The 23,880-nt window shown below is 48.6% G+C and overlaps 1 protein-coding gene across 7 annotated transcripts in view; it reads right to left on the reverse strand.

Moving 5' to 3' along the window:
• Nucleotides 1–23,880, reverse strand: part of ATP9B (ATPase phospholipid transporting 9B) — a 251,414-nt gene that overhangs the window by 62,913 nt on the left and 164,621 nt on the right. For 5 of the 7 annotated variants that reach the window (XM_078060152.1, XM_078060154.1, XM_078060153.1 and 2 more), the window contains 2 exons: nucleotides 14,833–14,982; nucleotides 9,533–9,675 (listed from right to left, as the gene is read on the reverse strand). In XM_078060152.1, the coding sequence (XP_077916278.1) occupies nucleotides 9,533–9,675; nucleotides 14,833–14,982 (293 nt within the window). The remainder of the gene's footprint in view (nucleotides 1–9,532; nucleotides 9,676–14,832; nucleotides 14,983–23,880) is intronic. The other 2 variants (XM_036068816.2, XM_078060155.1) reach the window with 1 other exon arrangement.

Consider the following 23,880-nt stretch of genomic DNA (forward strand, 5'->3'; position numbering starts at 1 on the left):
GCCTCGCAGCGCGAGCAGGAAGCGGTGCCGCGGCCGGAAACGCAGCTGGGACCCCGCGGGGCTGCGCGCGGGGGCGCGGCTTAGGGTCCCTCGGCCCGCACCTCATCCTGCCCTCAGGTGTGAGCCCCTCCTCACCTGTACCTCGGGGCCGGAGAGCAGCAGGGGGAACGCGGGCGAGCGTGCGGAGAGGAGGTCTACCGCTCCCCGCCCACGCAGCCTCCCTGGAGCGCCGACGAGGAGGGGTCCCGCCAGGAGCCCCGGGACCACCAGGCGCCAGCACGCGCGTGCCGCTGTGTGGGAGCTGGCGCACGACAGCAACGCGGCTTGGGGTCCCACTGCCGGCGCCCTCCTGCGTGCCAGCCCGGGCGCCGCTCTCGCCGGGCCGAGTGTGCCCGTGCGTGTGCACACGTGTGCGCCGGCGCGCCAACAGCGCGGATGAAGCAGGACACGCGAGACTTTCAAGCACCAATGTGAGGAACAAGCAGGGTCAGGAGCTGACTGTCGGGAACGTGCCTTCCGTCCCAACCCGCCCGCGTTTTCTAAGGGAATGTCCAACCTACCCCAGAGCGGACAGAATGGCGTCACGTAAAGCGGCGTCCGGACGCCTCACGTCAGCAAGGACCACCTCGGGCCACGCTCCGGAGCCGCCTCGTCCTGCCCGAGCGCGTCAGCTACCGACACGAGGCGCTCCTACATAAACGGAGCCCGTGTGGTCACGCGGCCAACAGCAGCAGCTGCTCAGCACCAGGTCACAAGGCCCGGCCTGGTTCCCGTCGAGTGTCTACGCCGTCCGCTTGCGTGCGGGTCCAGGGGAAGCCCCCTGAGCCCACCCACAGCCTGCTCTGCTCCCTCGTTCTTCCTGTCAACGCACTTGCTCCGGCGTGTGGCCTGCGGTGTGGACCTGGCGCTGGCGGGCCTCTGGGCTCCGCAGTCACTCTGTGCGTAGGCAGAGCCCCGTCAGAGGCACGGCCGCCCGCCTCGTCCTGTGCCGACGGTCAGGTCCTGCGCCCGTGAACCCACCGCGGCTTGAGGGGGGCATCTCTGAGTCACGTGGCAGATGGCTTACTTAGAGCATCGTGCTCCCGAGGCTACTGAGGACGAGCATTCTGGCATTCCCAGTGCAATACTCCATGGGGACAGCAAGTACTGTCCAAAACCAAAGGCACATCATGATCACTGCCCCAGTCACAGACTGTTTCTACACAGCAAACCTGGAGCTGCACAGTGACTGCTACTTTAATGCACGGCTTTAGCTCACTGTCCTCGTCAGCCTGGTGACGGCATTTTAAGTTCTGAGATGAAAACTCCAACCATGTCGTTACGTTTGCTTCCTGCTGCCGTTTGGAGAACTCTCTAGAGTAATGCACAAAGACCCCTTGAAATTATGGGAGGCCACAGGGTTCCCATAGACACATACAAGCACATGTTAAAATAGTAAATATACTGTTGCATTTAAAAATTGAGTTTAAAATAATTAAAAGAGAACATATCCAAATTTAAACTATTTCTTTCTTCTTTTGGGTTACGTCTACATTTATTTTTTATTTTATTTTTTGGGGTTATGTTTATAAAGCTTTATATTAAGGTAGATACCTAGAAGTTCTTTATTCTGGTGCTTAATGGAGCCAAAGAGAATGAAATAGAAAACAAATTTAGAGTAGTTTCTGAAAACTCAGCAGTTTAAAAAAATGATCATTTTAGGTCTTACATTTAGGTCTGCGATCCATCTTGAGCTAGTTTTTGTGTATGGTGTGAGGTAGGGGTCCCCCTTCATTCTTCTGCACGTGGACGTCCTGCTCTCCCCGCCTGTCTGTTGAAGGGGCTGGTCCTCCCCAGTGAGGATGGCAGCAGCCCTGCTGGAATCCAGTCGACCGGCAGTGTCAGGCTTTAGTTCCTCCCAGCACACTGTCTTGGCAGCCTTGCTGGAAGTCGTCCGAGTGTCCAGCTACAGACTGACGTCCGGACTTTGATGCCACCCCCTCGATCTCAAGGTCTGTCCTCACATCAGCACCGTCCTGTCTTGATTCCTGCAGCCTGGTGGCAGGCTCTGGGATGAGGAACTGTGGAGTCCTCCCATTTGCTCTTTTCCCAAGATTATTTACACCACTCTGGGCACCACCGCCTTCATTTCCACAGGAATTCTAAGATCAGCTTGTCAATTTCTGCAAAGAAGGCAGCTGGGATGTTGAGAGGGATCGTGTAGAATCTGCAAATCAATTTGGGGAATCCTATTGCCATCTTAACACTATAAAGTACTGATTTTATTTTTTTGATGCCATTGTAAACGGAATTGTGTTCTTAATTCTATTTTTGGATAGTTCGTTGTTAGTGTATAGAAATACAATTCATTTTTGTACATTCATCTTGTATCTTAAACCTTATTAAATTCATTATTGCTTCTAACAGATTTTAGGAGATTCCTTATGATTTTCTTTCTTTTTTTAAAGATTTTATTTATTTATTTGAGAGAGAGACACAGCGAGAGAGGGAACACAAGCAGGGGGAGTGGGAGAGGGAGAAGCAGGCTTCCCGCGGAGCAGGGAGCCCGATGCGGGGCTCGATCCCAGGACCCTGGGATCATGACCTGAGCCGAAGGCAGACGCTTAAAGACTGAGCCACCCAGGCGCCCCTCCTTATGATTTTCGGTATGAAGACCATGTCACACACAACTAGCTTCACTCCCCTTTATAGTGTGGATGCCTTTTTCTTCTTCTTGCCTACCTGCCCTGGCTAGAACCTTGCTCATAGCAGCACTGTTCCTAACAGAAACAGGAAAACCCGCACTAATGTCCTTCAACTGAGGCGGAAGTGAAATGTGGTCTATCCACATGACGGAGTATCCCCCGCGATAGAAAGCAGTCAGGTACTGAGACACGCGACCATGCGGGTGAACCTGGAAAGTGTCCACTGAGCAAACGAAGCCAGACACAGAAGGCCACATGGTGTGCGCTTCCACTCCTGGGAGAAGTCCAGCACAGGCAGACCGGCTGAGGCATACGGTCGCCCAGGGGTCACCGAGGGCTGAGCGAGGGCAGGGAAGCAAGGGGGCTGCTGCTGTGCACCAGGTGGCCTTGTGAGGGAGCTCGGACCGCACTGACAGCACACGGTGGCTGTGCCCAATGCTGGCGCGACCTGCCCCGGTGGCCTGCCATCCGAGTCAAACGCTGCGTCTGGTACCATCGTCCTAGTTGCTAGTAAATCACGTTTTACGGAGGTTATAACAGAATATTCAAACAAATGACTATCATTTCATCAAATAAACGACGAAATTTTTGGCTCAGTTATTTTGCCATTTGAATGAATGCATCTGCATCTTGCTGGGTGAGAGACACTGGGGTATGTATGCAGACGCTCCTTTATGTAGGGGCGCACATCACCTCCTAACATACTAAGATGAATCCTGGAAGGATCTTTTTAACTTTCAATGATGTTTCTATTTCATAGCGGACCCTGTAAACGCTGAGCAGGAAAGTCAGGGCGAGGTTGAGACTTTCTTCACCCTCTTGTACAGCAGGGGCGTCTAAGGTTAAACCAGTTACTGAAAGAGTCAGTAATGCAAAACTGCTTTTCAAATCTTAAACAATTTTCATGATTTTAATCAATCGATAGGTCGTGCAATTTTTGTCATCTTAATACAACTGTAGTATGTCCCAAGTCTGAAGCTTCGTTATAGGGATGGGCTGACTTGGGCAGGCAGACGCCACCAGAAGGCTTCCCTGTGACCTGGCCGTTAGGAGAGCACCAGGGACGGAAAATGTCTTTGGACAAAAGGCGTGTTTGTGATTCCCGAAGAAGGAAAACGCTGTAGCTCCTTAATAAGGCAGAGTGCTCTGGAGGATGAGCAGCAAAGCAGGTAGAGGGGAACTTAATTTCTAAGGACAAAGTCCTGCAGGCACACGTCTCAGGGCGGCGATGGAGGAGATTCACAGGCAGGCAGAGGACACGTTGCTGGAGACGCAGCTGCAAAGCGTTCTGACCCAGTGTTCCCGGCGGGTGGCGCGGCCGCACCGCAGCTCGTGCGTGGGGCAGCCAGGGCGTGGCAACCGCACAGAAACAAAGGGAAGTCCGCCCGTGGCACACGGGGACAGGCCACCCACCCAGCCCCACGGACTTCCAGCGCAGGACCCAGGTCGTAAACAATGATCACATGGGATCAACGGTGACGTGAACACAGAGCTACTCACACTTTATAATGAAGCAATGGGGGACGGAAACACAGCTTCTAACACCCTGCAGCCTGTGGCCATATTCTTTGTTAATTTGTATTTGCTGTAAGTGAGGCTTTCTCAGAAGCCCGCGGTTCCCAGTACGACAGGCCTCTGTTCAACCACTGCCCGCGTCAAGCGCCCGCCTGGGGTGAAGAGCCCGGCGGTCCCGCACCGCGCCAGCCAGCCCTGCGGTGTGCCGGCGCCAGAGACCCCCGTCGTCTGCAGAGCCTGCGCCCGGCCCCACTTACGGGACACGCCCCCGGCTCCAGGTCTCCCCGGCGAGGCGCGCACGCCATGGCCTGCTGCCCCTGCCACCGCGGACACAGCACTTCCCGTTGCAGAGGATGCGGCCTCGGGAGCTGACGCGAGCCGCGTGCAAAGCGCACGGCCCAGCCAGGTAACGGGCGCTGTCGACACGCTGCGCATCCTCACCGGCCTGCTGTCTCGGGGCGCGGTCCGGGAATGCTGTCGTACTGGAGCACAACGATTCCCAACAAAGGGACTCGCGGCTCGCTGTAGCAGGCCGTGGCCGGCGCCAAGTCCACGACGTGCGAGCTCTCTGCAGCCCCGTCTCTGAGCAGGGGCTCCGTCAGGAGCGGCGGCGCAGGCCTGGAGGCCCCCAGCGGGCTCGCTGCAGACGACCTGCCCCGCGTGCCAGCGCCGTCTGCTCACGTGTCACGGCACGGCCACCATTTCTGGTCAGTGTCAACACGCTCTGCGCCCTGGCAGCTAACAGATGTCTGCTCTTGTCGAATGAACTGCTTCATGTTTCACGCACTGCTGGCCACACGCGTCACTATGGCAACATCATTAATTTCAGATCTTACCGGAAACGTGCACCCCCATCAGACCTAATTACACCACACTGCTCTCTTGTCCACGAGAAGGAAACTATAACGCACTCGCGGGACACCTCATTCTCTGTTCTGCTGGGGCAAATGAGAGGCCGTGTGATGGACGCTTCTGTCAGAAAGCATACCGACGAGGCACAAGCCCGATCACAATCACGCCAGGGACCGCCTTACGGTCATGTCAGAGCGACAGGCTCCTCACACAACAGCTCATTCGGTTAAGCAGATGATGTCTGCAAACGGTCTTACAGCCCGAGTTCTCCACCCTCTACCAAACCACCACCCCCGTCAGACCCTCGTGATGGTGGTGCCCACCGCTAGGCCCCGGCCAACTGCAGAGGACCTGAATCACTCACACGACGAGAATAACACAACACAGAGCACAGTTACTTCAGTCCCTGCCGGACGACGCTTCCCAGTAACACCAGATACGCAGCTGCGCAGGACCCCCGGCAGGGCAGGGGAGCGCGAGCACGAGCCACGCAGCCCTCCTGGCAGACAACACAGGGCTCTGCTCGGAGGGTGGGGTCTGCCCGAGGCTGCACGCTGCCCAGAGGTGAGGGCCCAACCCGCGGCGTGCTGGCGGCCTCCACCTGTGCGAGAAGCTGGTTTTTACAGAGTCTAAGTGGGGACAGTGCTAAGTCCTACTATGTGCTGGCAGTGTTGTGACAATTACACAGCTCGTCCTCGATGTCCTTCACCTGCGATCTGGTCCGTGTGGCCTTTAGAAGCGGCCAAGGCAACACTCCCTCCTGAGTGCCCTTGGGGAGGAGGACCCGTGAAGGGCAAGGGCCCGCGGCCCCGGGGCGAGGACAGGCACAGGGCTGGCACAGCGTGTGGCTCGCCGGACGTGCCGTGGGTGGCGTTCACCTCGTGATTACGGAGAAAGGGTCTGAAAAAGCTCAAGACCAAAAATTTTTAAAAACACTAAAAATGTTTAGAACTCCATGTGGCTCCAACACTAGGAAGTGATGACAGGGGATCCCTTCAGTGACTTCTGGCACAAAAAGGCCTTTTGGAAAATGAAATGTGTAAGATTTTCTCTCACTCACATATTTTATATAATATTCTGTAATTCTTTTTAAATCTCAGAAGCCCAGATTATTTACTTTTGCTTTGTCAAAGCAGCAGAGTGAGACATGGGGAAAATGGGGTTTCACTTTATGACTCTGGGCAAAACCACTCATCCTTATCCTGGATGGAACTCAGAATTCAAAGACAAACGGAGGAGCTATGAAGAAACAGAGAATGATGACCCCATCACCATTTAAAATGCATAATAAAAAGTTAGCATTTTAAGAAGAAATGATGTCACAAAATCCTTCTTCCCTTGCCGATATCGCACATCCAGAGACACAGGGAGAGGAGAGAGGACCAGTTACTCCTCAGGCAGACTGTGAGCTGACTTAGGCTTCCTGTTTGTGAACTGACGTGAACAGGTACCACACTTAGGCGCGTTACATGCAGATTTAAGTGGCCACGAAAGCAGGTGGGGGGCAGACAGGACGGCCCAGACTGCACCTGCTCCCCGGATAAGCATGCCCCATGCCTAGAACACAGGGCAGGAGGCGAGCACAGGCCTCCGAGAGGGGAAGGCCCCAGACCTTTCTTGGTTCAACATTAAACTGTGACACCGTCATTGCTTGTTAGCATTCAACTGCAAACACTCCACGATTTATGCATTGTACTGATAATCGCTTCTGTTATGTTCAGTCTGGTTTTGTTGTCCAAGATGATGCCATGAACATTCCTGGGCTTGTCTCCTGCTGCGCGTGCGCACGTGTCTCCTTGGGGAACAGGAGCCGGAGGGGCACCGCGGTGCGGAGGCTGCCGGGGCTCGTCCGCCGGGACAGAGCAGTGGCCGCCAGGTAACGCCCCCACCAACGGTGCAGACAAGGTCCTGGGGCAGCGTGCGCCTCAGACAGGTCGGACTTGTCCACGCGGGGTGCGGCACTGAGACGCCCACCCTCTCACTTAGCTCCTGCTCAGGTCTTCAAACTTACATCCATGCAGGCTTTACACATGTTCTGCTTGGATTTATTTCTAATTACTTTATACATTTTGCTGCTATTCTAATTGGCCTTTTTGGAATTAAATGCCCCCACTGTTGCTGGCACGTGGAAACGTAGTTTAATTCTGACACTGAATTTACAGGTGTGACTAAGCCCTTCCGTAATCCGGCACCCTCTCCTCAGGGCTCCATTGGGCTTCTCTGTGAACACACACAGATCTGTGCACTTGGGGCCCAGCGTGCCTGTTCGTGCGGGACTCCGAGTGCACGCCACTGTTCCTGGTTTCCGACTGTATTTATGCACAAGGTCCAGGCTGCTGAGTGCAGGGCTGAGTACAGCTGGGTTTCTCCCGCCGCCAGTGGGCAGCCTGACGGCCTCCTGTGCCGCCCCCCACAGACCTGTGTGCTGTAAACTCACCGATTCTCCAGGACCCTCTTCTGTGGGGTCACTTCAGGAACCATTTTGAGTTTGGGTTTGCTTCACTCCAGCTTCTCCATCAAAATAATCCCACCTGCCTCCCAGAAATAACTCAACCTCTGGGCAGGCATGCCTGCGTGTCCCCCACACTGAGATCTTTTCTCTGAATCTTTCCCTGTCGGCTCGGTGAGGTTGGGAAGGGAGAAATCTGAAGGCATTTCACAGCCTACCTTCTTGAGTCTGAGCCCCTCGTTACTTTGGAGTTCTTCGGACTTACGAGCATCATCTGACGGGACAGCCCCCGATGTGCCACAAACACCAACCCTGACCACAACCAAATGCCGCTGGGGCGCCCGGCTGGCTCAGTCGGTGGAGTGTGTGACGCCTGATCTCGGGGTTGCGGGTTCGAGCCCTGCGCTGGGGATAGAGATTACTTAAATAAAAACAAAAAAACCCACTTTAAATTAGAAAACAAAACAAAACCACATGCCACAGGCAACTGGATTTTGACTGAACTGCAGTAAACCTATCACTTCATCGTGAAGGCAGGCTCTACTCAATCCCTTATCTTCGCGCTGGGGACCTTCCGCTGGAGACCACAGTCTATCCCTTCACTGGTTTACGTCTTCCTTCACGATTCTCTGCAAGGTCTGATCATCCTCACGCACGTCCTTCACTCCCCTCACATCTATGCCCATGTGTTTCACACGCGCTCGCGCTACCATGAGTGGGGCCTTCACTCTTCGGTCTGCTTGACACGCAGGGAGCTACTTTATTATTCTGACCTGTGACCTGACGCTTCATTGGTTCTTACTCTTAGCAGTTGATTCCCTTGGTTCATTATTTCATCTACAAATATTTGCTCCATCTTCAGGCGTAGAGCTTATTTCTAGTTCTTGTCTTACTGCAACGGCCAGAATGAAACATGTGAAGTAATAGGATTGTTAGATTTCTCTTTTTTTTTCCTGACTATGGTGAAGCTTTTTCTAGTATTTTATTAAAAATAATGCTGAATTTTATTTGAGACATATTTTATCATGTTATACAAGTATTCTTAGTTCTAGTTCACCAAGAATTACTAGGAAATATTTTTTGAGACTTACTTATTTTAAAGAGAGAGCATATGTGACTGAGGGGAGAGGCAGAGGGAGGGAGAATCTCAAGCAGATTTCCCCCGCTGAGCACAGAGCCCAACACGGCTTGATCTCACAACCCTGAGATCATGACCTGAGCTGAAATCAAGAGTCAACGCTCAAGGGACTGAGCCGCCAGGTGCCCCAAGAATTACCAGGAATTTAAACTATGAATGAAGAAATCAGGGAGGGATTTAACCTGCTGCTAGGATTTTCACTGGATTCAGTTCATCTTTTATTTATCATGTTAAGGATTGACAAGGATTCTTTGATGAAACAAAGAAAAATGAAATAAGGGCAAATAAAATTTGGAGCAGGGACCTGAGGGTGGAATAGTCACTCATAAGGCTCTTCAGGAGAACATTACTGTTAAAATACCAAACCCACACACGTCTTGTTACATTCTTCCAACAGTTCACAAGTATCATCCTGTCATAAACAGGCAAGCAGTATTTCCTCTCCAGAAGCCGCAGCTAATAAAACAAAGAACGGTACGACAGCAGAGACTCAAAAATATATAAACGTGTCCTTTAAATCTCTAAGGATTTAACATTTTGCTAATTCTAATGATACTGTGTTTATTCGAAGGTGAAGGTTAGTTGGGTGCCAATGTTCAGCGAAGTTTGGAAAATCCCAAATTTGAATGACTTCAATACGCCGCTACACACGCACACACTCATGCACATACACACGCAGCAGGGTCACCCTGCACTGGATGCCGGCGAGCATACACGCACACACACGCACACACACACACACTCACGCACACACACAGATGCAGCAGGGTCACCCTGCGCTGGATGCCGGCGAGCACACACACACACACACACACACACACACACGCGGCAGGGTCACCCTGCACTGGATGCCGGCGAGCGCACACAAAGGCAAACATGAACCAGGAGCAGTACCTGTTTTGTCCGTCAGCAAGTACACCAGGCGCCCCAGGCCCTCTGGGATGGTGCTGGTCCGCACGACCGTGCCGGGGATGCTCTCGTCCTTCATTATCATCCATCCGTACGCGGCTTTGCCCATGTCCAAGTTCACACGCAAACTGCCAAACAAAACCGGTTCATCACAGTCGTTAGTTGGGTCCAAACCCACACAATACGTTCAAACTCATGTTTTCCATACAGACGTATTATCTTTAACCTCACGTGAACTAAGTAGGTAACACCGTATTTCAGACTTTTAAAATAAATGAATTTGTTGACACTTAAGCCAACAAACCTTTTTAGGCCCCTTATCATGTTTGTAGGCGATGGTAAATGGGCTCCTCACCCTGGTCCTCCAGCGGAGCGTGCAGAGGCAGATGCGGGAGGAGAAGGTGGATGTGCGTTAAGTACCCCCGCTCAGACACAAAGGAGAGATGATGCGTGTGTAAGGAGATCAGGCAGCATCCCACTTGGAACAGATACTCGAAACGCACCATAACCTTCATCTGCTCATCTTACAAGAACAAACAGGATGCTTTCCTGGGACGATAACTGCCGGACCGAACACAACCTGGGAGGACTGGGCCCCTCAGGACACCAGGCTTCCGAGCCAGGGCAGGGACCTCCCTGAGGCCCGGGACGGTGGTGTGGCCTGAGCAGAAGCACCGTAGGGGAGAGCGGCAGGAGGTGGGATCAGGCGTGGCGGGGGCCAGACCATGGTGCAGATCGTGGGTTTCACAGTCAGGGTGATGGACGAAGGGCTCCTCTGTGACCTCAGCGGCACTCAACTCCCTGCGGAGCTCACTGACACACTCACTCTGCTCCCACCTTCACACGTACCCAGCTTTGCTCTCGTTCACATTCAAACTCAAGACCATTCAGATATGCTTCCAATTCTAGAAAAAAATCTGTGCCTGATTTGATTTGGTCAAGAAAAGAGCAGATGTGGGGCGCCTGGGTGGCTCAGTCGTTAAGCATCTGCCTTCGGCTCAGGTCATGATCCCAGGGTCCTGGGATCAAGCCCCGCATCGGGCTCCCTGCTCAGCGGGAAGCCTGCTTCTCCCTCTCCCACTCCCCCTGCTTGTGTTCCCTCTCTTGCTGTGTCTCTGTCAAATAAATAAATAAAATATTAAAAAAAAAAAAAGAAAATAGCAGATGTGATATGTGATATACCTACACAATGCGGGGAAGCTGCTGACAGTCACTCATTATGACCAACATGGCAATTCATACAGATCTACCTACTAAGAAACGCACCCTTGAGAAGCAACGTGGAGGACTCAGTCAGTGGAGAGAGTCCACTCTGTAGGTAAGTTAAAGAAAATTAAAATAATCATAATGAGCTATTTGTCCATAAAGCTCATATCTTAAAAATCCTAAGAACTCTGCTGGTCAGAAAGAAGAGTTTTAATTGAGAAGTACACAGACTTCCACAGGCAGGCAAGAAGTTTTCAAGAGTTCACAGGGTGCTGCTGGGCTTGGGGAGGAGTGGAAGCCCAAGGAGCACCTTCTGGGTTCATCCGCGGTGCTCTCTTCAAATCATGAATGGTTAGGGCTTAATAAAACCACCGCTATTGTCACACAGCCGTAAGAATTTGTTATTTCACGAAATACTGAGTCACAAATAAACGCCAGTGGACTACTTTCGGCTTACGGCACACACCCTTAAGGCCAGTGAACAGAGAATGCGGATGATCTTCAAGGAAAAATAAAACACAAGTTCACTTTACAAGTGAAAACTATCATAGAAAATGTATCTTCAACTAAGACTGAAATACCACAGAGGAAGCAGAAGCTCGAGTTTATACGCATCATATATTTTGGTCAAATGTTCGTATAGTTTGCTTTTTAATGTTAAAAATCTCTAGAACCTCAAACTTCAAACACTAAGTTCACAGAGTAATTATAATTATCATCACTATACTTACTTTTTAGTAATGTGCTAATTTATAGAATTTTAAAATTTAGACCTCTGCTCGTCTAGTAAAGTACTTTACAGCAACATGACTTACGAACAAAAAAACATGAAGCCTACCATTTTGAGAATTACAGAGATAGATTATAAGGTAATGGATACCAGTTATTTTAAGCTCATTTTATTGCTAACTGACCAACTGTGATTTTGTGATCAAGAGATCCATTTCAAATTAAGTGGAAAAGCGGTCTGCCATTTTAGACGGTCAAGTGAACAAGAAGGCCATCGTGATCCTCACTGTCACACACACCGAAACGGAGCCCCTGGACTCTGCGGAGCGTCAGGAGTGTCAAGAAGGGGCGCTGAAGCCGAGCACAAGAGCACAAGGCTGACCAGGGAGCAGGCGCCTCCCGGGGGCTCTTTCCTGACCAAACAGTCCTGCCCGGCCTCACCTCACCACCGGGCAATGTCGGAGGAGGGAACCCGAGCCCTGGATAAACAGAAGGCCTATTTCCCTCAGTGCCGTGATGCGCCAGGACCCCAGTGAGCCTGCACAGTGCCCGCTGCGTTCAGACTGTCCTGTGATACGATGGTGCGGTGGCGCTTGGTGGCGCTCGGGCTCCCAGCCGAGCCAGGCCCTGCGCCTGCAGCGCTCCCCAGGGAACGCAGCCGCCTGAAAGGGCTCGCGCACTCCTGCCTGCCTGAGGCCTATGTGTAGATCCTAATCTGAGCACAAGTCATTTTAATGAGAAGTTCTATCAAAAGTAATCAAAGCTTTTTCCTGTAAATTGTCATCTATGGGAAATGGCACAGATGCCGTTTTATCTGAATCTCCCCCCAAATTTTTCATTTTGTGACATCTTTAACCTCTTTTCTGGGGTGCGGAGCCCGACATGGGGTCTGAACCCATGACCCCCAAAATCAAGACCTGAGCTGAGACAAAGCGTCAGATGCCCACTGAGTAAGCCAGCCAGGCGCCCCACCCACCTCTTCCTGACACACCGTGGATGGCAAGGGATGGCACCAAGATCCTCACTGGCTGAACTCTCCCAACGCTGGGCACGTGGAGGGTGACATTCAAGTCTCTGCTAGGAGTCTGGACCTCTGTCCTAGGCTTGAGACCAGTGTATTCTGTTGCCTGCGGACGATCCTACCTCAGACTCATCACAGATCCCTCTACATGAATATATACCATGGAGGGTAACGTTCCCCCTTCGTCTTCCGGTGCCAGACAAAACAAAACAGACAAATCTACTCTTTCTCAAGGAGGAGGAAACACTCCTTGGGACCACCTGTCACCTGAGCCAGAACTGCCAAAGGACTCCAGGTTCCTTTTCCCTTTCATTTCCCTTATCTCAATAATCAACTCTGGCCCGCTCAACCTCCCCAATTCTCTGAACCCTCTCTTTATGCTCCATCAGGAAGAAGCATGGCTAACTGAATTTTACAGGGTTAAGGTCAGGTATGACTTGTCCTGATGGTTAATTTCCAAATTTACCAGTTCTATGATCTTGGACAAACGACCCACTTGATCTGAGCCTCAGTCACAGTACCTGTAAAATGCCCTCTAGGGTAGGGTCACTGTGGGTATTGGCACTAACGCATAAACGCAGGTTACTGAATTATGTCACTGGAGCAGAAGATCACCGGTCTCCACAGTCGGGAGAAGGTTTTATAGAGAAGATGAGCCCTGAGCTAAAATGGAATGGACCGGGCGGGCAGCACGTCTGTGCACCGCTAGGTGAGGCAGGTCGTCGGCAAGGCTCCAGAGCTCAGAAGCTGTAGATGGGATGTAAGTGGTCGAAGGTGGGTATACACCTAAGTACCCTGAGAGTCCGTCGGAACCGCATCCACTACTGCACGCACAAGGGTACACAAAACGTACAGCCTTCGGCCCTAAGCAACAGAAAACCTGGTGAGGTATGAAAGTAGTTTAAACTGGCATATGCAAAATTCTACATCACATTATTAAGTTTTTGAATGGGTGTGGGAAGATTAGAGATTGGAAATGAAGTAGGAGAAATAAATGGAGCATCCATGTTCCAGATCAACTGAAGCAGAGAAATGCCGGAGCCACAAGGAGAGTCAGAAGCTGCGAACGAGGCAGCGGGACGCCTGGGAGCGCACCAGGACCTGGGGCCCCCGGAGGGCTCCGAGAACGCACCCTTGCTCCGTGCCACACTTCGGGAGACGGGGGCACAGTAAGGATGGTCTTCAGGGAGACTCACCTTTTCGCCTTCCGTTCAGAGTGATGTCAGCCCCATCTCCTCAACAACCCCCACGATCAAATATTAATCATAGGCTCAGATATCGGGGTGAGTGGCAACAAGGTAATTCAGGCCCTCCCCACCATCCAGAGTTGTTTCGGTGTTTACGTGGGGGGCCACGTGAAATACTGTGTACACTATGCACCAGCTGGAGCTCAGAGGACCACGAGTGTGTGTGTGTGTGTGTGTGTACTGACAGGTAAAACACACCATATAGCAGCAGCATAAAGATATTTATGCAGGAGTGAGGCCAAATACGTGTGTCAATACGTGAAAGGGATAAATATTCCTATTAAAGGGCTAGCACTTCCTGCAGCTCATAAATAAGTAAAAGTACTAATTATATGTGATTTGATACACCTTAAAATCGAATGTCTCTGGTAGTCTAAGAATAAAGGAATGGCAAAGATATATAAGACCCCAAATTAAGCATGTTGGTTGTGTCAAAATATTCATAAGAAAGCTAACCAGGCAAAAAAAGACCAGATGAAAAGGTTGAAGGCAGGGGCCCCTGGGTGGCTCAGTCAGTTGAGCGTCTGCCTTCGGCTCAGGTCATGATCCCAGGGTCCCGGCATCGAGTCCCCTGCTCAGCGGGGAGCCTGCTTCTCCCTCTGCCTGCCCTTCCTGCCCCTTCCCCTGTTTGTGCATGCGGTCTCTCTCTGACAAATAAATAAATAAAATCTTAAAAAAAAAGAAAAAGAAAAAGAAAAGGTTGAAGGGAGAAAATCAGATGCTTTTCAAGGTTGGAAAAGCTCAGCTCAGCTCGCTACCGAAGGGGACGGTAACCACAGTGAAACCAGGGCAGAGGTTGGAGGGGTGGGAGGAGGCGCCCCCAGCGCCCCCACTATGGGGCCCCGCACACAGAGCGGGGATGAGTCACGCCCTTGCCGGGCTGCAAGGCTGCGGCCGCAGAGGCCCACCCCTGCTCCGAGGTCGGGCCGGGGCACCGGGCCTTGCGGATCCAGGCTATGCACAGGGAGGCACTGCTGGGTTCTGGGCTCTGGGAGCACCAGTGCACTCTCAGGAGTCTTCCTGAACTGGTTCAAATAAAGTGTGTAATTACGGGAGCAGAACATGAGCCTGAGGCCACTCACACCATCTGTGTAAGCAGGTGAGGAGGACGGGGCAGAGAAGACACTTGACCCGAAGAAGGCAGAGTCAGCAGACGGGGAGAAGACCCAGAGGGCACTGGGCTTCTTGTTCGAGCCACACCCAACAGGTTGCTCTTCTCATCTTTTTTGCACCTGTTTGACACATAAAGTCCCCCTTTAACTTATACTTAATTTACAAACCGCATCTATAGATCTTTCATGAAAAAGTACCACAGTTTAATTAAAAGGCAAATGAAATAAATATATTTGCAAACATAAAAGAGCTGCTCATTATCATATGAAAAGACAACACAAACTGAAACAAGAAGAGCCAGAAGGACAAAGGCCTGAAGAGTGAGTCCAGCTACTGGTGCAGTAAATACTTTACCCTGCGAAGGAACAGAAGAGACCTCTTGAGGCCACAGCAAGAGTGAGGTGCCCTCAACCCAAGAATGCAAACTCACAACCCCCAGACTCCAGAGCCTGAAACCTCCACCTCCAAGTATATACCAACTCTCGTGGACCAACGGTGATGATAGTGTTTTGCTTTTTTGTAACATTTTTTTTTAAAGCTTTTATTTATTTATTTGACAGAGAGAGACACAGCGAGAGAGGGAACACAAGCAGGGGGAGTGGGAGAGGGAGAAGCAGGCTTCCCGCCGAGCAGGGAGCCCGATGCGGGGCTCGATCCCAGGACCCTGGGATCGTGACCCGAGCCGAAGGCAGACGCTTAATGACTGAGCCATCCAGGCGCCCTGCTTTTTTGTAACTTCTAACTTCGAAGTCGTTTTTAGACTCACAGAAGTAGCAAAACCAGGGGAGTTCCCGGGTGCTCCCCCAGCGGTGACACCCTAGGCCACGAAACACACTCTCTGAGCAGAACCAGTGTTACAACCCGACTAAGTCAAACGCAGGCTTCATGCAGGCTCTGTCAGGTTTGACACACACTCTTCTGCTTTATGTGTCCCAAGGACAGATTCGTGTCACACCCGTCCACCATCGGGATCAGACAGTTCCATCTCACAGTCCTCACGTTAACCCCCAACAGTGCTAGCTGCCCCCAACCTGAACCCTGGCAACCGCTGAACTGTCCATCATTATAATTTTCTAACTTTAAGAACGTCCTATAAATGCCCAAGTTGTTCGATGTATCAGTACTTTATTCCTTTTTATTAATGGATAGTATTCATTGTATAGATAGACCATAATTTATCCAGGTCACATTTTTTTTTTAATGTCACCTTGCATTCCCCAAATTTGCTATGATATAGTTGCACTTTGTTGTTAAAACAAAGCCTGCTTCATTCTCAAGAATAAAGTTTATCACATTTGGGGCCTGAAAATTTTACCTACCCTTGGAAAGTACTGCCAACAAAGTTAATCAGAAAGTTTCATTCAAATTTGTCTAACTTTCTTTATACAAAACTGCAAGAAAGTTCTGTGATCTTGGGTAATGGCAGGCTATCCTATTTGAACCAATGTTCCCACTGAAAACAATAAGAAATACTGTATAAAATATTTTTTAGATTTCTTAGAAGAAATAAGGAACTGACTAGATAGTAAGGAATTTCTGGGTTGAACCCTCGTCAGTTTCTACAAAGGTTAAGTGATCATGTGCCAGGCCCCAAGAGTTTGAATTCTCTCTTCAACAGGCTACCTGGGCAGGAGCAAAAACAAAGACCGGGACCATCAAAAGGTGGAGGTCCAACAAAAGGCCCTTCCTTCCATGGGAGGCAGGGCTGTGAGGGGCTACACCGTCACACTAAGGGGGAAGCTGGAAAGCGAGGCAGGTGCACGTGGAGATGGCACCAGGCTCACATGATTCAGTGACTGTGAATCTCCAATTTGGGGGAAGATGTTCCAAGACAGGTGGTACCTCCAAGTACACCGCAGAAGCAAGTGTAGAGTTTTCAGAAACACATAACTTTCATCTTTGATCTCACATTACTCATATAATTAGCCTTTCAAATACAATTACCAAAGAAAACCTCCCCAAATAAACCAAAAACAAAACCCAACAACAAACAGCACAGCACTCAGGGGGACTGTACTACGAGTGAGAGCCAGAAGGGAAAAACAAGAGAAAGGACCAACAAAAGCAGCAGATCCCGCACGTGACTGACACAGGCTGTAAAACAGGGAACACAGTGAAAACTAGAAAGACATCTGCACGGAAGAGACAAACGTAAAAATGAATAAATCAATGTGATGAAGACACCAAACAGAATTTCCCAAACTAAAAAGTATCAGTAACTGAAATTAAGAACTCAACTGGTTTGACAGCGGCCCAGATGCAGCCACAGATGAGGTCGGTGACTAGGAAGTCGGATTGCTGGGAATGGTACAAAATGGAGAATGGGGACAGAGGTGGAGAATAGGGAGGAACAGGGGAAACAAAGAGTGGGGTTAGGACGCTGAACAAGTCTCACATTCGTGTCCCCAAAAGAGAGGGGACAGAGCAGTATATAAGGGGACGACAATCCAGTTTTCTGGGATGGGAAAGGACCGATCCACAGACGCGAGAAATGCACCGAATCCTGAGCATTGTATGAAAAGCAGCTTCTGTCCCCACACAGTGCCCAAGTGCAGAGCAACAACAAGACAGAGGTTGGAAAACTGCCGTAGGGCGGAGGGCACCAAGGAGCAACGTGGGGCACGCAGTGGAATCGTTTCAGGAAGGAAAGCCAAACAGAAATCCAGAGCATTCCAACAAACCCACAGTAAACAAAACAATAAATTTTTGACAGAAGGAAAATCATTCTACATGAAAGGCCTGACGTATAAGAAGAAATGAAGAAACACATGGATACACCAAAATGCGTAAGGAATGTAGAAAACGACAGTATCTTTGGGACTTAAGAATGACTTGAATTAAAATACACGACAAAAACGGCACAAGGTCGAAGGGGTGCAGGGAGGTAAACGTTACTCCGAGACAATAATGTAAAGGAAGTAACTACCTGCAGATCTGACAGATTGAGAATAACGATCTCAGTTCACAGGCTAACTACTAAAAGAACAAATACGGCTTAAAATCTTCCAAACTAGTAGAGAAGACAGTGGAACTATACAAGAATTATAAAATGGTAAGACAGGAGGAAAATACAGAACAGGTGAGTCATACTAAAAAAACAAAATAAGATGATAGGTTTAAACCAGAAATACAACAGAATCACAGTAACTGCGTAGGCAGTTTGTCGGAGTAGGTAAAAATGAATCGTAAGAGACACACACACACACACACACACAGAAGGGAAAGTGCAAAATGGAGCAAGCCAAGCCCATTACAGCCAGCCGGCATGGCTATATGAACATAACACGAAGCAGAATTTAATGCAAAAAGCTTTCACAGAGGGGCGCCTGGGTGGCTCAGTGGGTTAAGGGTTTGACTCTTTCAGCTCAGGTCATGGTCTGGGGGTTATGGGGTCAAGCCCCGCGTCAGGCTCTGTGCTCAGCTTGGAGTCTGCTTGAGGATTCTCTCCCTCCTTCTCCCTCTCTCTCCCCCATTCTCTCTAATAAATAACTCTTAAAAAAAAAAAATTTAGCAGAGATAAAGTCACTTTATAATGAGAAAATGCTTAATTCAGCAGAAATATATAAGTTTAAATTTGTATACATCTGATACCAAAGCCACAAAATATATAATGCCAGCAATAGAATTCCAGAGAAAATAGATTCCCAATACCAATGGGAGATTTCCACCTGACGCTTTGCAAGTGTGACAGAAGGCACAGAAAAGCCAGCAGAGTGCGGAGAAACTAAAAAACAAGATTAACAATCTCAGCCTAACAGACTTGCACACATTCCAGCAATCCAACACCCAGGTTTAAGTCAACCAAACACCCAGCCCTACAATGCGTCTCAGCAACGTTCATGCATCTGAAATGACTAAGCCACACTCTTCGACAACAACATAAAAACCTAAATATGAACACAGATAATAATTAGAAAATGCAAATATGCTTACAATAACCACAGGTCAAAGAAGAAATCACAGTGGAAATTCTGTACTGACAGTAACAAAAGTACCACATACAGAAGCGTCTCGGACGTAGCCAAAGCAGTACTTCTGTGTGCATTTATAGCCTCACTGAGATATTCAGACTGGGAAAAAAGGCTGAAAACTCATAACTGAGACATCTACCTCAAGAAGAATAACACAAACCAAAAAAGGTGTGAGGAGAGAAGATAATAAATTAGAGAGATATTATATAGCACAAAGAATCAATAAAGCCTAAAGAAGGTTTTCCCAAAAACCTTCTACAGCTGATACACCTACTGGAAGACTGACCAAGAAAAACAGAAAAGAGAAACAAGTATCAAGAGTGAGTGACAAAGATCAACACCACAGACCCTACACATTTGAGGTAAAAGGAAAGCATTATCAACAGGCTTGTGGGAATACACTTGAATACGGGCACAGGGGACATATTTCCTGAAAACTGTAACTGCAAAACTGACTGAAGAAGAAATTAAAAACTTGAAATCAACTTTTCTAACTATTTAACTATTTACAACTATTTGATAAATATATTTAACCTATTAAAGACACCAACTCTGCCAAATATCTTTTCACAGTAAAAAGTTCAGGCCTCCCTAATGTGTAAATATCAAGGAATAAATCATTATAATTTTACAGAAAATATTTTAGAGAAGAGAAAATGAAAGACTTGTCAATGTACTCATGAGAATGGCATGCTCCTGACACTAAACACCACAAGGAAAGTTACAGCAGAGTCAGTCATATGGACCAATGCAAAAATTCCACAAAAATTACAATGGGATCCAGTAACACAAAAAGGATGGTATATCATGATTAAGTTGCATCTTTTCCCCAAAGAATAAAGGCAGGTACCACATTAGAAAGTCAAACAATATAATTTTTCATATTAAAATATTAAGGAAAAATTTAAAGATAAAATATCATTTCAATAGATTTAAAAAATCTATCGAAAACTATATTCATAATTTTAAAACAAATTTTAGCAAAATAGTAATAGGAAAAACTTCCGCAGGGGGCTCCTAGGTGGCTCAATTGGTTAAGCATCTGCCTTCGGCTCAGGTCATGATCTCAGGGTCCTGCGATCAAGCCCCGCACAGGGCTCCCTGCTCAGAGGGAGTCTGCTGCTTCTCTCTCTCCCTCTGCTGCTCCCCACCTGCCCCCCGCTCGTGCTCTCTCTCTTGCTCACTCAAATAAATAAATAAAATCTTTAAAAAAAAAACTTCCTTAGTATAAAAAGGGTTTCTATAAAAATGTATAGCATACTTGATGAAATCTTGGAAGTTTTGCCTTTTATGCTGGAAACAAAAACAGTCTATTATTAGTACTTCTGCTTAACGTTATATCAGGAATCTTTGATACAGCAATAAGGAAAAGAAATAAATGGTGCAGGAATCAAAACTGTCATTATTTACTGATGATACAATTACCTATAGAGAAAATCCAATAAGCCACAGATTAATAATTGAAATCAATAAGGTTTTACCAAAATTGATGTATTCAATCATTTTACAGAAGTCATCTGATTTCTCCATACCAGTAACAAATACAAAGGAAACAGTTCTTTCAAAACCTACAGTATTTACAACAGCATTTGAAAAATATCAAGTATCTAAGAATAGCTCTAATAAAAGTTGTGCAAGATTTCTAAGAAATTTTTTAAAATTTGAGATACCGCAGAATACCTAAAAAATTAAGAGAGTTATGTTGGGGCGCCTGGGTGGCTCAGTCGGTTGAGCAGCTGACTCGTGACTTCGGCTCAGGTCATGATCTCCGGGTCACAGGATCGAGCCCTGTGTGGGCTCCACGGTCAGCAGGGAGTCTGCCTGAGATTCTCTCCCTCTGCCCGCCCACCCCCCCCATAAATAAATACATCGTTTTTTTGTTTTTGTTTTTTTTAGATTTTATTTCTTTATTTGACAGAGAGAGACATAGCAAGAGAGGGAACACAAGCAGGGGGAGTGGGAGAGGGAGAAGCAGGCTTCCCACGGAGCAGGGAGCCCGATGTGGGGCTCGATCCCAGGACCCTGGAATCATGACCTGAGCCGAAGGCAGACACCCAATGACTGAGCCACCCAGGTGCCCCTAAATAAAAAAATCTTAAGGAAAAATTTAGAGATAGGCTAGATTCATGGTCTGGAAGATATAGTATTAAATGCAAACAGCCAGTGAGAACAAGGCTGCTCTTGAAGAGCACAAGGAGGAAGGCCCTTTCTAGGAACCACTAACTCGGGACAAAGGTGTGTGAGTTCCGGCTCAGGAACAGGCAAACCCCCCAAGGGGACAGCACAGGAGACCCAGAGCGGCCTATGCGTGTCTGAGTCCTAGCGTATGACAGAGGGGCTCTCGTCACTGAGGAACAGTCTTTCTTACAAGGCACGCTGAGACAACTGGTGTGGTAGTGATACATGAAAATCCTGTTTCACGCTATAAAAAAAGGTTGTCAAAGACAACGCTGCTATGCTTTCAGAAGCTAATGCAGGAGGACAGCTCCAGCATCCGGAGCACAGAACAGCTTCCTAAACAACATACAGACAGAGTGTAACCAACAGCAAAAAAGACTTATAAATTTGACTATACAAAATTAACATTTGTTCATAATTTCACCAATAGTAAAAATTCAAGCTATAGATTGAGAAAGACTATCAGTAAAACATGGACCTGAAAAGAACACCCGTATCCTGCCCAGTAGGGCCAACTCTTTCAGGTTAGGAGAGCTGGGGACAGTCTCCTGTGACTGGATGCTCCACTCTCTGGGCCTGTAGGTCCAGGCCTGTGCACCTGTGGCCTCAGTGATTCTGCCTTTCTCTGCAAGGGTAGCACCAGTTTGCAGCGGGGCAGCTCTATCAGCCTGTTTCCTGCCTGTCGGATTTGGGGGGTGCAACAGGCTTCCCTCATTTTAGCCTGTCTCTGTTCCTTCCAGCTCAAGCTGGTAGTGCTCCTGCTGATCCAGGATTCTCAAAAACTCTGTGTGTCTCCCATGTGTGTTACGGGGGTCCACACGACCTGACAAGAGGCTTCTGCACACATCTCTCCTGGATAACCCCATCCGCTCCAGGCTCCGGCCAAGTGGGTGAGTGAGTCCATGAGTCACATACCTAACCTCTTCAGCAAAAAGCTGTCCAGCGACACCCTTGGCCTCTATCCTGTGCATGCTTTACAAACCGTGAATTTTCTAATATTAGTATCTTTTGCAATCTGGACAGGCTGCAAATTTCCACCACCATTGACTGGTTTCCTAGGTTGGAAACACTTTTTTCCCCAAGCATGCTAAATGGAAAAGGAGGCCCTCCTGAGATGTTAAGAGAGTTAATTTCTAGGTTCTGAAGCAAATTCTGTACCCATGTTACCTGAAATTTTCGACACTCGATTCTTACTGTGCAGCGCTCTGAGCAGAGCGGGCTACTCACTCCTTCGGGCAGTTAGGTGGCAGAATGGGGGCCCCGCTGCCCAAACCACAGGGCCCCCACCAACTGCAGTGCTTTAGACAAGACGGGCCCACGTGTTTCTCAGAAGGGACAGAGTCCTCACTGTCAGCACCTTTCTACCCCCATCGCCCACGCGTGCCCCCGTGAGAGTAAAGGTCCCTCTGACCCAGCACTGATAGGAGTTTTCTGGACCATCAGCTAGAACATGACACAACACTTGGAAAGCATGTGGGGAGAACAGCTACTGAACCAACAAGTAACCACAAGTGCCTGGCCTGACGGGGCCACGAAGAACTCCGACAGTTTGTGTTTTGTTACGAGTGACACAAACAATGCAGGGAACATATATCCATTTCAAGTACAAGAGTTAAACCCTGAAATGTTTTCCTTGAAAGACAAAGTAAATTATATGAGGTGGCTCAAAAATATTTTATTCTGTCACGAAAAATTTCTATGAAACAGCCTAAGTTTGTTAAATTTGAAAAGCCTTTGAACCAACCAAACACACCAGAAACAGACTCACAGACACAGAGAACAAATGGGTGGTTACTACAGGGAAGGGTGAAGCAGGTGAAGGGGATTAACAAGTATGAACCTCCAGTTAAAAAATATCCCCCGTCACGGGGATGAGACGTGCAGCACCGGGAGTGTCGCTGGTAAGACCAGTAACTGCACGGCCACCGACGGTGAGCGGACTTACTGCAGGGAGCATCTGCTAAGGCACGGAGTTGCCCAAACCCTATGCTGGACACCTAATGAAACTAATGTAACACTGTACTTCCATTAAAAACGTGTTAGGTCAATAGAGGAAAAAGCACTTAACTTTCCAAAACTGTGCACTTTCAAAAAAAAAATTTTTTTTTAATCTATCCTTTATTAAATTGGAAAGCGTATTTAGCAAATACTAAAACATATTACTATTCATATTTTATGGAAACTTTGCAAAAGGAAAACAAACTTTGTTGAATCAAATGTAAACATGAATTCCCTAAATCAGCATCCTAGGCTTTTCACATTTTACAGTTTTCATTCCTTCTGCCACATCTGTCTAACTGCATTCTCAAACTGTGAAAAACAAGGCAAAGGATCGTGTTGAAGTAGGCGTGAGACATTTTGGAGCTAAAAAGAGGTGCAGGTATAATTCTGTCTAGTAAGTCTCTCCACACTTGACTGAACATGTAAATATAAAACTGTTGACTGGAGGGGCACCTGGGTGGCTCAGTCACTGAGCGTCTGCCTTCGGCTCAGGTCATGATCCCGGGGTCCTGGAATCAAGTCCCGCATCGGGCTCCCTGCTCGGCGGGAAGCCTGCTTCTCTCTGCCTCTGCCTCTCTCTCTCTCTCCCTGTCTCTCATGAATAAATAAATAAAATCTTTAAAAAAAAAAAAAAGTTTCTTATGGGGCGCCCGGGTGGCTCAGTCGTTAAGCGTCTGCCTTCAGCTCAGGTCATGATCCCGGGGTCCTGGGATCGAGCCCCGCATCGGGCTCCCTGCTCAGCAGGAGGCCTGCTTCTCCCTCTCCCACTCCCCCTACTTGTGTTCCCTCTCTCGCTGTGTCTCTCTCTGTCAAATTAATAAATAAAATTAAAAAAAAAAACAACAAAAACACCTGTTGACTGCAAAA

Source organism: Halichoerus grypus, chromosome 13, assembly GCF_964656455.1.
Source record: "Halichoerus grypus chromosome 13, mHalGry1.hap1.1, whole genome shotgun sequence".
NCBI lineage: Eukaryota > Metazoa > Chordata > Mammalia > Carnivora > Phocidae > Halichoerus > Halichoerus grypus.